The 14,862-nt window shown below is 36.4% G+C and overlaps 1 protein-coding gene across 1 annotated transcript in view; it reads right to left on the minus strand.

The window, feature by feature from the left end:
* Positions 1–14,862, minus strand: part of LOC107684146 (glutamate receptor ionotropic, NMDA 2C-like) — a 44,225-nt gene that overhangs the window by 26,167 nt on the left and 3,196 nt on the right. The window contains exon 2 of the mRNA XM_016480359.1: positions 9,909–10,347. Within this exon, the coding sequence (XP_016335845.1) occupies positions 9,909–10,331 (423 nt within the window). The 5' untranslated portion in view covers positions 10,332–10,347. The remainder of the gene's footprint in view (positions 1–9,908; positions 10,348–14,862) is intronic.

The following is a 14,862-nucleotide window of genomic DNA, read 5'->3' on the forward strand; positions in this document are numbered from 1 at the left end:
GCTCGGCATGTTTAAGAAAGTCAGACTGAAAGTGCACTGAATATTGAAATGAAATGATGAAATGGCTGGCCCTGATTTAAACCCAACTGAAAATCTCTGGAAACAACTTGGCAACAAAGTTATGGCTAAGAAACCTACTACAGTTACCATACTATGGAAGACTTCCAGTCTCTTCCATAGTATGGTAACTGTAGTAGGTTTCTTAGCCATAACTTTGTTGCCAAGTTGTTTCCAGAGATTTTCAGTTGGGTTTAAATCAGGGCCAGCCATTTCATCATTTCATTTCAATATTCAGTGCACTTTCAGTCTGACTTTCTTAAACATGCCGAGACAGATCCATACCCTGTTCATCGCTGAACTGGTGAGCAATTCCAGCTGCAGTGTTGAACGATTCCCCATTGAGAGCCTCTGTATTATCCTGTCTTCTTGTGCATGTGTCTTCCGTGGACGACCAGCCCTTTGTGGGGGACTTGAATGAATTAGTGTCATTGTAAAGCCGCAATATTATAGAAATCACAGATTTGGAATGACCAGCTTCTCTTGCGATGGTTGAAAGGATCACCCATTTGGCCTTCATCTGGACGTTGCAGCGTTTCAGTCACATTAGAGCGGCCCGCCATCTTGCAATCTCAGTGAAAATTAGAGGAAAGCTGCCAGTTAAATAGGGTTTGTCATATAATTAAGGAAATTAGCACCAGGTGCCAGATTAACACCAATAACTTGGAGTTATCTGTAAGTGTTCTCTAATTTTGATCATCTCTAATTTTGGTTTTGTATACTGTGCTTCAGAATAGAATTAATTTATGAAATATGCTTAAAAACTGCCCTTCTACTCCTGTTAGGATAACTTCAAATAGGCCTAAGCAGTGACCTTGAAATTTAGGAAATTGCAGGTTGTTCTCTAATTTTGATCTCCAGTGTATATTATACAGTTATATATTTTAAAAATCTAATTTAAAGTAGCTTCCACAACACCACACTTTAAATTTGGTAAAATGCATTTAAATACATATTTACTTATGTACTCCACTGTTGAAGATTTTGGGGTCAGTAATATTTTCCCCCCATAGAAATGAATACAAAAAACATTGAAGTGATCAAAAGTGACAGTGAAGACAATTAATGTCACAAAAGATTTCTGTTTCAAATAAATGCTGAGTTTGAATGTGACACTGAGTTATTTAAAATTTGACTGTTTTTGTTATTTTTGAATAAATGCAGCCTTAACCATAAAACATATTTCAAAACCATTTGTAAACCTGGACCACAAAACCAGTCTTAAGTGTCAATTTTTAGAAATAAAAAAGCTTTCCATTGATGTATGGTTTGTTAGGATAGGACAATATTTGGCCGAGATACTACTCTTTTGAAATCTGGAATCTGAGGGTGCAAATAAATCTAAATATTGAGAAAATACCCTTTAAAGTTGTCCAAATTAAGTCCTTAGCAATGCATATTACTAATCAAAAATGAAGTTTTGATATATTTACGGTAGGAAATTTACATAATATCTTCATGGAACATGATCTTTACTTAATATCCTAATGATTTTGGCATAAAAGCAAAATCTATAATTTTGACCCATACAATGTATTTTTGGCTATTGCTACAAATATACCCGTGCAACTTAAGGCTGGTTTTGTGGTCCAGGGTCACATTTAAAAAAAAATCCTACCGACCCCAAACTTTTGAAAGGTAGTGTATGTATGTTTTAAATTGTCAATGAATGAGCTTCTGATAGCAACCATAACTCACACAGCCCTATAATTTTCTGCATTTCAGTTTTACAGGTTGCTGAATACATACAGGAGATCCATAGTAACTCAATCATGGTACATGAGACTTTCTCATACCATTGAAATAACATGTATTACTGAGCAACATTAACCTTGAATGTGTTCCAAAGTATGAGATACGAGAATTGGATTTGCAACGCAAAGACAATTCACTAGATTATTGATCCTATTTGTACCACAGTCACGCGTAGCAGACTTGATTTATTGCCTGACTTTCAACCATTATTCCTCTTTCTGTAATCACACTGAATAGATTTACACTTGACACCTAATACTCGTTTATCCATGCAGCTGTTCAATATTATGTCGGTATGATGCGCTCTTTGAAAAAAAAATGCTATAAATAGCTATATTAAAAAAACTATATTTGCATATAAAAATGTGTGAATCATCACACTTAGTGTCAATATCAAGCCACAATTGTGCAGGAAAAAAATTGTGAGTGCTATTAAGTGCTGTTTTAATTTCACTTGCACTTATTTAACATTAAACGAGCAAGTGTCCTAATGCCCTACACTGCCAACCGCATCTACTTCCACCGCACAGCATGAGATGACTCAAAGGTACCGGAGGAGGCGGTGTCCAATTAAGTTCCAAAGTGAGAAAAATGGGTGTGGAGGTCTGGGAGTGTCAGGAGCCAAGAGACATTCTCCCAAGACTCCTCTCTGACTAGAGCTTTCCTGACAGACTGATCCGGTGTCCTTCAAATAACTTCTGTGGTTAAAGTAGGCTACCTCTTGGAGAGAGAGAGGGCTTGTGAATGTCAGGTGCTCTGGGACTCACCGGTCCTCCTTTTCTGACAAATTTCTTTCTTTAAGAAGCTATACAAACTTCTTCACAATCACCCAGAACCAGCTCTCCTGTGATTAGCACTCACGAGCCTTGACAAGACCATTTCGAAGCCATGCCGTAGTAGTCAAAAAGTGTATTGTGTCTGGAAAAAACTTGCACTCAAGCAGTAAAATGGCACGATCCCTCCAGGACTTTGGTAATAGGTATTACATGTACACTTTGGGCATGAAATGTGTCCCACGAGCTTCATTGGGTGCCATGAATCTTCAGGGCGACAGTATTTTTTGTCGATACAAAGAAAGTCCAACCAAACCAAACCAAAATTTTTGGTTACCAGCATTCTTCAAAATGTTCTTCAGAATATCTTCTTTTGTGTTCATTTTTGGGTGAAATCCTGAGAGAGATATATCATTAAATAATATTAAAATATATAGAAATATTATTTAATGGTATTAAATTAAATTCCAGGCTATGTTCAGGCTAATGTCTGGAGCTGGCACTCACCAAAAAGGGAAGCTCTGCCCTGAAAGGTGATATATATATTTTTTTCCCCCAAATATATTTATTGGCATTTTGTGCAGATACAACATCTTATATATACAAAAATTAGTAATCCACAATTCTGCTTTTCTCCCTCCCAATCCCCCATCCCCTCTACCCCTATTATCTTAACCACATAACACAAACAAATGCAAATAACTATAATACTGTAAGTGTAGCTATTAAATGATACAATAAATGTACAAAGGAAAGAAAAAAACTAAACAAATAAATAAATAAACAAAACCAAAAAGAGAGAGAAAAAAAACTGTTAATCCTCTTCTGCATCTTCAAGTGACAGATCAATAGTATCAATATAATTCAAGAAAAGTTTCCATGTTTTATAAAAGGTTTTTAAAGACCCTTTTAATGAAAAACGAATTTTTTCCAGCTTTAAACACAAAATAATTTATTTTATCCATCTATCATATGAAGGAGGGGATGCATGTTTCCACTTAAGGAGAATAAGCCTCCTAGCCAATAGCGTGGTAAAAGCAATAACGCCTTGCGTTGTTGAAGGCAAATTTGGCTTAAAAGAAATTCCAAACAGAGCTGTAAAAGGGTTTGGAGTGGCTGATATGTTAAAGGTTTTTTCAAAAGTAACAAATATTTTAGACCAAAACTCTGTCAGTCTTGGACAAGACCAAAACATGTGAGTGTGATTTGCAGGAGATTGTCGGCACCTATTGCAAGTGTTAATTCTGTCTGGATATATTTTGGCTAATCTAGCATTAGTGTAGTGCGCTCTGTGAAGAATCTTGCATTGCATCAAACAGTGTCTGGCACATATGGAAGAAGAATGTACTAAATCAAGTATATAATAATATTTCACTTATAGTTATCCCCAGCTCTTGTTCCCAGGTACTCTTGAGTAATTCAGAGGGGTCAGAATTCAAAGAATCTATTGATTCATAAATGACAGAGATTAGCCCTCTTCTATCTGGACTAAGAGAAAGAATGGTATCCATTTTTGAATCAGGAGGAAGATTAGGAAACTGAGGAAACTGATTTGGTACAAAATGTCTGATCTGAAAGAAGCGAAAGAGATGGGTTTTAGGAAGATTAAACTTTTCTGACAATTCTAAAAATGATAAGAATATACCTTTATCATACAAGTCCTTGACGGTTCCAAGACCCCTAGAAGACCAGTCACGAAAAACTGGATCAGAACATGATGGTAGAAAAGATACATTGTTAACTATAGGTGCAAGAGCTGACGGTCTGATTAACCCAAAATGCTTCCTAAAATGATCCCATATTTTAAGAGTATTGGTCACCACTAAACTGTCTGAGACATTTTTACTATTTATAGGAAACTGAGAGCAAATCATTGAATGAAGGGAAAATTTTGAGGACGACAATTCTATTTTGGCCCAAATAGGGTTTTCACAAACTCTTGAAGTGTTGGTCCAATACAAAAGCTTAGTAAGCCCCAGTAATACTGTTGAAAATTTGGTATGGCAAGGCTCCCTTTTTACTTTGGAAGTTCGAGAACGTTTCTACTTATCCATTTTTGTCGCCCCACAGAAAAGAGTTAGTTATCTGATTCAAAGTAACAAAAAAAGACTTGTTAATATAAATGGGTATATGTTGAAAGAGATATAAGAATTTGGGCAAAATTGTAATTTTAACCAAATTAATACGGCCAATTAGCGATATAGGAAGAGAGGACCATCTCTGTATATCTTCTTTATAAGCATCTAGCAGGGAATTAAAATTCTTTCTGAAAATAACTGTGACTGATTTAGTGATGAATACACCTAAATATCTGAATCCTTCCTGAACCCACTTAAAGGAAAAAGGATATTGAGAAAGTGTCTCAGCTGCTAAATTGATTGGGAACAGTTGGCTCTTTTGTAGATTCAATTTGTAACCAGAAAATGTGCCAAATGAATCAAAAATTTGGAGGATTGGTGATAATGATGAAGTGGGGTTAGTTATATATAAAAGAAGGTCATCTGCATAGAGAGACAGTTTGTAAGAGGTTCCAAACCGAGTAATGCCTTCAAACTTTTCCTCACTTCGCAGCCAAATAGCTAATGGCTCTATAGCCAATGCAAATAATAGAGGTGAAAGGGGGCAACCTTGGCGAGTGCCTCGACAAAGGGGAAAGGTTTTAGAATGCGTTGCATTGGTGTACACAGAGGCTACAGGGATTTTGAACCAAATTAAAATCTCCCCCTATAATTATGTTCTGACTATCACAATTAGGGAGTACAGAAAAAAAATGAGCAAAACATTTATCATTGTCCCAATTGGGGCCATATATACATGCTAAAACAACTGGAATTGTTTGTAAAATTCCAGACACAATCACATAACGACCATTCGGATCTGAAACCACTGATTCCGGTTCAAAAGCGATGTTCTTATGCACAAGGATCGCTGCCCCTCTTGCCTTCACACCAAATTTGGAGTGAAAACAGTGACTTATCCATGCACTCTTAATGCGAGAAACATCTGAAGTGCGAAGATGGGTTTCTTGTAAAAAGATTATATCTCCTTTAAGGGACTGTAAATGTGAAAGAACTTTTTTGGTCTTTACGATGTTATTTAAACCTTTTACATTCCAAGAGATAAAACTAATATTTATATTTGATATTGTTGTATTACCAGCCATTTGAATCATGAATAACTATTGTAAGACCCTGATCCATGTGATGCAGAAAAGAGATAAATACAAAAGAGGGAGAAAAAAAAAAAAAACATCCGTAAAAATAGTCAGATACCCCTAATCTCCCCTTAAACATCCAAACAATAACTTCCATATCTCTTCGGATACCTTACTTCCTTTTTCACTCCTATTTATACTGCAAACCTTATATTTCCCCAATAACACATTTTAACCCCCAAACGCAAAATAATATATAAAAATGTACTTTAACAGCCCATCGAATAAAGCTTGTTCAATCAAAAATATGGCATACAACGACTATACAATTTCTAATGCAGTTCAAAGGCAATAGAGGTCGTTAAATCTGAACAGGTGCAAAACAACCTCTGCTACGAGACAGTAGGAAAGGGCATTGAAAACAGATAACCGAAATCTGTATTAGATTAATACAACTCCTAATTTACATAGTTCCAATAACAAAGGTGCCATTCAGCATAGGATTGCTCCGCTTCTTGGCACAAATGTCAGGCACACCAGATTATTGAGAACCGCCGCGCTGAGAATCCAAATACCGCTTGCCCTCCTCCGCAGATGTAAACCACTTGTTGCTCCCTTCTTTGGTTGTTATTCGAAGCCTCGCCGGATATGAAAGAGCCAGTTTAAACCCCTGTTTGTACATTTCGGCCATGACGTCATGATACTGAGCCCTTGCTCCAATACTTCAGGGCTGTAATCTTCATAGACGGCGATTGGTTTCCCTTGATACTGTAGTTCGCCTCGTTTTTTTACGTGCCTCGCGAATTACTTTATCTTTTAGCTGGTAGCGATGAAAGCGGACCACAACTGCTCTTGATCTCTCCCCTGGTTTAGGTTTAGCACTGAGGGATCTGTGCGCTCGATCTAGCTCGGGGGGGGGATAGTATTTGATCGCCAAAAACTTCAAAAAGCAACTCGGAGAAAAATATCGTTGGCTGCGGACCCTCTATCGACTCAGGCACTCCGATGATCCTTATGTTGTTCCGTCTACTCCGCGCTTCCAGATCAGTGGTCTTGGCTTTGAGCTTTGCGTTACTCTCCGTCAATGTTGCGAGGGAAGTTTCTAGACGTTCCACCCGTTCATCTAGTGACTCCGCATGGGACTCAAGCATGGTAAGTCTCTGTCCATGATCGGATACCGTAGCTTGCACACAGTCAAGTTTCATTTCTAATGTTGAGATCGCAGCCTTGAACTCAGCCGCCAAGGCCGCTCTATGTTCTTCCAGCAAGTCTGTTAGAGCTGCCATGTTCACTTCGCTCGAGGTCGCGGGCACCTCGGCTCTCGTGTTGGCTTCTTTCTTAGATGTTTTTGCCGTTTTGGTTGCCATTTTAGACAGACACTGTTATCCAAAAGTCGTCTTGTTAGTTTTTATAGTTTGTCCAAAAAAGTCGGTGGGGTAGTTGAAGGAATAAACGAAGCTAGATGGGGAAGATAGACAAACACGTCTACTCCATTGCGCTTCTCACCGGAAGTCCCTGAAAGGTGATATTTTAAGCTCACTTTATTTATTTGCAAGGCACTTGGCCATTGACACAGTGTTTCATGCTACTGGGATTTCATGAGAAATCCCATACCAGATGTTTGTGACCTCCAGTCCAATCCCTCATGCTAGAAAAAATAATCAGGAACAGTTTATTCAATTGCATGGGATTTACATGTGCAATATAAATTGGCTTGTCTTGCTGTAGAATGACCAGATTCGAATAAAGTAGAACAGGCATGTCTCTGACTCCGCCCACCACATGCCTATACAAAGGAATTGTATAATCGCATCAAATTTATATGATATGATATGCATGCATTTCTCAAAGGAGATTAAATGCCTAATCCATAATCTGGAAGTGTGGCTGTTTAGAGTGCCATGAAATATGGTTCACAGCTCTATGCTATTTCTTTGTGGCAGCTTGATTGATTTGATTTGACTGATATTAAAGTCAGAATTAATCAATTTTCTATTCTTTTTTTTTAGAGTTCTGTCCAAAATATTATAACTGTATTAGATAAATGAGAATTGGAAATGATAAATATGAAGGAAGCAAGAGATTTATTAAAAATAAGAATATGGTCACTGGGCTGTTCAAAAGATTTGGCAAATTATTCAGGATCTTTATATTTCACGCTCTATGGTTAAACTCTCGAAAAATTAATCCCTGCCAGAATGCTTCATTTTAATCCAGTTCTTAAATAATGATCTGGCATTGGAGACAAATACATATTTTTGGCTTTCTGTTCCACTTTTTTTCCCCCCACCTTATCAACATTTTTCTGCACATCGTGCGAATCTGAAAGGCATTTGAAAAATGACAGCTGGGCAGGAAGGAGTCCTCCACTCTACTGCTGGTATTGAAGATACTCATCTGCCCCATTAAATCAAGGGCTATTGTGTTTCTCATTTAAAGATATACATCTTTTGCCAGTCTGCATGTGTAATGATTGTTTTACATCTAAAAAGCGTACTTATTGAGAGTTGTGGATTTCACATATCAGATGCTGCAAAATCCTCACAGCGTGCGCTAACAGTAAAAAAGCAACACAACTGCACATGCCTTTAGTAATAATTGTTCAAATTAAAGGATTATTTAAGACAAAAATGAATATTCTGTCATAATTTTCTCAACCTCATGCTGTTGCAAACCTGTATGGCTGATTTCTACTAGAGATGGAATAATGAAAGTTTCTCAAAAGTGAAAACCAAGACGTTTGTGTGATTGTTCAGACTGCTTTGTGTTTGTTCCTTCCCAATAACAGATGAGACTGTGTTTTTATTTCATTCACAGTTTAGGCTGCCACCAGACACTCAATAAATGTACACAAAATGCCCTCACTACACACTGTATGTAAAATTACTGTCATGAAAAAAGTCTTATATGCAGTTGCCTTAAAAATGGGCATTTAACAGCTGTAATTTTATATTATTTCTTGATGTTATTCAGAAGTTTCCACATCTCAGTAATCAGAGGAAAATGGGACACAACTGTTGGTTGCTGGTTATACAAATCATAACACCTATTGATTTTCACACCGCACAAAATCACTTTTCCACACAGCTGTTCAATAGCATATCATTGCAGGGAGCTTGCTGAAAAATACACACACAAACCACATGCACATGCTAACGTTTCTCGACCTCACAGCAGTTATTTCTGACTTGCTGTGTCTAATAAGAGCTCTGAGAACAGCGTTCCTGAAATGATTTCACAGATACCCATGATTAAATCTCGATTTGATATTTGAAATACATATGATGTTTTTCTTTCATGCTTTGATGTATATACGGTTTGTATGTTTAATTGCATCTCTGAGTAAAGCTCAGGGGATTTTGTTGTTGTATTATAATAACTCTAATACATTTTTTGTTTATGTGTGTGGATGATTGGGTAATGTTTATGAACCTTAATTTTTATTCTGGCACACACATTGAACCTCATGCAAGCCAATTTTTGTTTAAATCATTTGTAAAATGCTTTGTGTGTACAATTACTGCATTTGACTATGTGACATTTATGGACAAAAAGTTTTGACAAATGATTTTCTATGTAACAAACACATTTCGGTGTAAACCATTCAATTCTGGAGTGTAAATTGTGTGAATTTAATTCAGTGTGACAATTTACATATAAAAAGTTCTATAAATGATTTTATATATATTTTTCTGCACATTTCGGTTTAAATCATTCATTTTTTTCTGCATAAATTGTCAAAAGTTATGTACAAAAACCTTTATGAATGATTTACGTAGAAATGTGTTTGTTCCAAAGAAAACCATTTGAACAACTTTTCACAATTCACAATTTTCAGTCATTGAATTCAATGATCATTTTATGTATGCTTTATGTTTATGAAAGCTTTATGAATCATTTGTACAGAAATTTGATCTGCTTGTGTTTCATGAATGTGACCCAGTAAATAAAATTTTATGTAATTGGTTAAATATAAAAATAATAAAAAATAAACTTAAAATATATTTTTAGGTGATCCAAAGGTTCCCTACCTAGTTGCAAGGACAATCCTTTCGTAATAAGTGTTCAATGGATTCTGATCTCAGGAAATCCCCCATTACTTATTAAACCATCTTCCTTTCAGCTGACAGATCCCCAAGATCTACTGCTGCCACCTTTCAAACACTTACTTTATGTGGGATGACTACTGCAGAACCTCCACTGATGCCTATGATGGGGATGGACGTCTGAGAGGAGATAAAGTCTAAGATTTGTGCCACAGCTTCTGAGTCCACGTCATCTTCAAACACCACTCCGTGGAGGCTCTCTGCAGCCATAGTCTGACAGAGACATGTGAGTAAAGCCCTGGGGTTAGTGTCATTCACCAACACGGTGATGGGGTTCACTTCCAGGGGCATGTCTAGGAAGTTTTCTGGACTCAGACGGCCCTTGATCTCACTGTGGTGGGCCAAACCACTGAAAACCACAGCCACGTTGACCGAAGGAGGGCCGAAGAATGGTCGTCCCCGGCAGAGAGGCACTACATTGAGTAACAGATGAAAGAAGAGGAGGAGTTGAAGAGAGGGACCCCAACACCCTTGAGGAGTGGCCATTTCAGCCTCCTAGAGCCTGAGAGAGAGAAAAAGAACAAGCACATTTCAGAATGGTTACTTATTTGTCAGATTGGAGAATGTCAGATATGTGTTCTCTTTTAAGTGTGTATAATTTACAGGTTTTCCAAAAATGTTCACTGCCATTGGTCAGTAAAAACCATAAAGTAGTCTACAAAAAAGTCCATAAAGTGTTGGGAAATTTATTTCGATTTAATTTCAGATTAACATTGATATGTGATTGAGATTCAATGCATTTTATTACAGTTTGTTATATACATAATTTGCATTAGTTTTAAACAATCAAAAGAATCCTGAAAAAAAAGTATCACGGTTTCCTCAAAAACTATAAAACAGCACAATTGTTTTCAACATTGATAATAACAAGAAAGGTGTTTTGATCACTACATCGGCATATTAGAATGATTTCTGAAGGCTGGAGTAATGGCTGCTGAAAATTCAGCTTTTGCCATCACAGATAGCTATAAATTATATGTTAAAATATATTAAAGCAGAAAACTATAAAAAAAATATTTCACAATATTACTGTTTTTATTGTATTTTTGATCAAATAAATGCAGCCTTGAGCTTTAGAGACTGCTTTCAAAAACATTAAATAAACTCATCAGGCCCAAATTTTTGAATCATAGTGTAAATTTACATTATTTTTACATTTTTATCAGGGGAGACTTGCAAATGAGCGACAAGCCGCAGTGATTTAGCAATATTGATTTCTGTGTGTTCTGTGATGAGATGAAAATAGGACACAGTATTGCATTGCTGTGAGCAAGAGAGAAGCCTGAGTGACACAGATAAAAAGAACTGCTGTAGAAATCTACCTCAGTCTAGTGTTATTTATATACATAAATATATAATATGCCTCAAGTGTCATTCACACAAAATTGCCAAACTCAATAATTACACAAATAAAACAATATTTTAGTTGGTAAAAAAATTAATTAATGCATAAACATTAACTGCTGCACAAAAAAATTGCCCTCCGGGCTTATAATAAACTTTGAAAAAAAAACTACAAATAAACTGAGATTATTTTGATTAAATATTTGAGGATTTACAGCATTAATTTGAATATAAAAATGTGATTTATTTCATTTTAATTTATCTTACTGAAGACAACTGACAGATACACAATATGAAATTGTACATAATTAAATGTACAAATGTGTTTAATGTATAGTAATCCTGTGTTTAAAAACCATTCATGTGGTCTGAATGTCTATTTCTGTCACTCATAATCTCTCGGATTGCATGTGTTCTGGTCACAGCATGCATGTGCCTTTGTGACACAACAGGCCATTAGCAGGCTGAGTGGGAGGTTTACAATGAATCCAGCAGGGAATCACATCTAAACTCAGCTCTCAACACTTCACAGGGGCCAGTCCCTGATCTCTGAACCTGCAGATGGTGCGAGTCATCGAAAGCTCACCTTTAGTAAGAGAGAGAGAGAAAAAAAACTGATGAATGCTTGTTTAATAATTCCAATTCACACCACTGCCAGTTTGTGAAACACAGATATCTATATAGTGCACAAGTCTATAGCATATGTAGCTTGTCTTGATCTTACAAGTGACCATATAGACCTCAAAGTCTAGTAATTTCAAGCACAGGCCCCTTGGAGCGACCTCAGGTCAAGTGCATTACTGGTATCCATGGTGATAGAGCATGATAGAGATCTCAATAACTCTCTGGTTTCTGGGTCGCAGCTACTTGGAAATGAACCAGGAACCTTTGCGCTGCCAGAGCTGAACTTTAACCATAAGGCTACCGCTACACTTCTAAGTGTGTTACAGTACACACAAATAAAACTGGCTCGTAAAACAAAGCGAGGACTTTCTTTTCAACAGCAAACTAAACTAGAATCTGATGAGATGCACTTGAATTAGAATCTTAAAGGTTAGGCCCATCCATCCATGCCAGCATCTTACGACTATGACACCGCAGCCTATTAAACTATCAGAGCTAGCTGTTGGACCATGGACTTTAATTACTATGCATGATAAATGCAACACTCACATTGTGATGGCTATCATGTTCCTTAAAATGCTCCCATGAATACATCTGGCTTCTAATAAACCTAATTACTTACTACATTAAGGATATATTACGGTAAGAATGCATGTGGATTTGCTCGTTCGCTCTGATGCTTTGTACTGCATTGTTTTCCTATGGACTTCATTAGCAACACTCCTCACCCAATGTGGAATCACAACAAGTACTTTCTGCACAAGTGGAAGACAGATGGTGAAGTAAGAAAGGAAATCTAAGGAGAAGCATTCCAATTGCAAAAGCAACAAAACCAAACAAAAGACTTGCCATGAGAAACCCAGACTCTCAGAAAGAGTTAATACCGTCATGGTCTCTGTCTGCCTTTTTTTTTTTTAAACCCTCATTAAAAAGATATTGTTTAAACTCCACTCAATACTGGCAAAGCATCAATGAACATATTTGTATGCTCGTAACTCAACAAAATCCTCACACTTAGCCGAGCAGTGGAGCTAACATAGCAACAGCTGCGCGAGTTTCTAGGGAACATGACAGAGAGGAGTGAAAAAATAGCACCTTTCATTTCAAAAATATATATTTAGGGGTGTTTCTTTAACTAGGCACTTCTGGTCCTGTGGAGTGTTTTAAAACACACTTTGCACACTCTCATTAGTTTTGTCTGCTAACTGTGTTTAACAGTGTCCAAAAAAAACAGTTAACGCTAATGCGAGGGTGTTTCTAATGCAGCGTCCATGGGAGGGACGGTAAATTTGACATCGTTCTCTCTTCTGACTGCCGTCATCAGTCACTCTCTCTTTTTTTTTCCTTTTATTGAAAGTCATGAAAACACTATCGTGGAGTTTTTCTTTTGCTATTTGAGCAAATGGGAATGCAAAAAATATATTTGTGGTACTCTCCCATTCACTGCTCTTCAAGTTAACCCAACTATGACGACTTCCGCTGCTGAGAAACCCGGAAATGTGAAAAAGGTCCATAGCGTTCTTGTCATACCGACTGCTGCAAAGATGAAGGCACGATGAAGATAATAGAAATAAATCCTTTTAATAGTTAATCCACAAGATGAAGAAGTTCTCACACACAGGGTAACATCAAACAAGGCACTAATGACTAGATTAACAGAACACAGGTGAACAGAATGAACTAATCAACACACGAGGGAAAACATGAGGGAAAAAACAAACTAAAAGCCCATGGTGGTGACAGTTCTGTGGTGTAAATTACATTTTAAATATGGAGTAAAGTTGCAAATAAAATATTACTTTTCATGAATAATTTAATTTTCACACTTAATTTGACACACATAAAAATATTCTGTTAACAATTACCTCCATTTACCTTTTTTATTTGTTTTCATATTTCATCCAGGGTTAGTTAACAAAAAGTAAAACCATGAAAAAAATTTTTATTATAAAAAAAAAACATTAACTGAAATAAAATAAAATAAAACAGGCAATATTTATATATTAGCTTTTGTTAGTTTAACTTGATTTACTAAAATAACTACAATGCAAAATTAATAAAACTATATAGAAATATTAAAAGAAAAACGTGAAAAATGACAAAACACAAAGAATTACTGTAACTTTAACATTAAAATAGAAATGGACATTTTAAAAAATACATAAAAAAATAAATCAACTAATTCAAAATATTAATAAAAATTATAATAATATCTCAATGATACTAAAATAACAATGTATTTCATCTCAAGCATGCTCTTCACCAACACTATTGTCCAATTTGTAACAAAACTACACAAACTCTGGGGAGAAAAAAGGAAAAATAATTATCAGGGGTAAAATTGTTGATTATGATGGAAATGAAGCTGCAACCTGGACAGTAATTTGTGTATATGAATACAAATAATTTTCACACAATAAATATGGAAATAATTTATGTTTTTTGTTTGTATAATGCATAGGTCTTCAACCCTGTTCCTGGGGACCCACTGTCCTGCAAAGTTTATTTCCAACCTGCTTCAGCACACCTGGCCTGTGACTTCAAGTGATCTTGAAGACCTTGATTAGCTGATTCAGGTGTGTTTGATTAGGGTTGGAGCTGAACTCTGCAGGACAGTGGGTCCCCAGGAGCAGGGTTGAAGACCTATGGTATAATGAATTTTCATTTTTTAAGATATGAACAGAAAACCCAATAAAATGTATACAAAAGGGGCATTTAAAAAGTATGAAAAACAAATGATGAATGCCTGATGAAAAGTTTCCAAGACACTTTTCATGTGACCTTAACATAACAAAGAAAAAAACTGTTAGTTTTAATAACAATGAACCCCTGGGACACAAGTGCCAATAGATGAAGAAACACCCCGATGTTGGATGTCTTCAGAGTGTGTGTTCATGGGCCTACTGCACGTGACACTGTGAACAGCAGTGAGACACCTGCAGCCTTGCTTTGATGACAGCAAATGGAACACACACATACACACACAGGTTTGTTTTTATGGTTTATGGGGACTCTCCGTAGGCGTAATGGTTTTTATACTGTACAAACC

The sequence above is a fragment of the Sinocyclocheilus anshuiensis genome, unplaced genomic scaffold (assembly GCF_001515605.1).
Source record: "Sinocyclocheilus anshuiensis isolate Anshui unplaced genomic scaffold, SAMN03320099.WGS_v1.1 scaffold553, whole genome shotgun sequence".
Taxonomy (NCBI): domain Eukaryota; kingdom Metazoa; phylum Chordata; class Actinopteri; order Cypriniformes; family Cyprinidae; genus Sinocyclocheilus; species Sinocyclocheilus anshuiensis.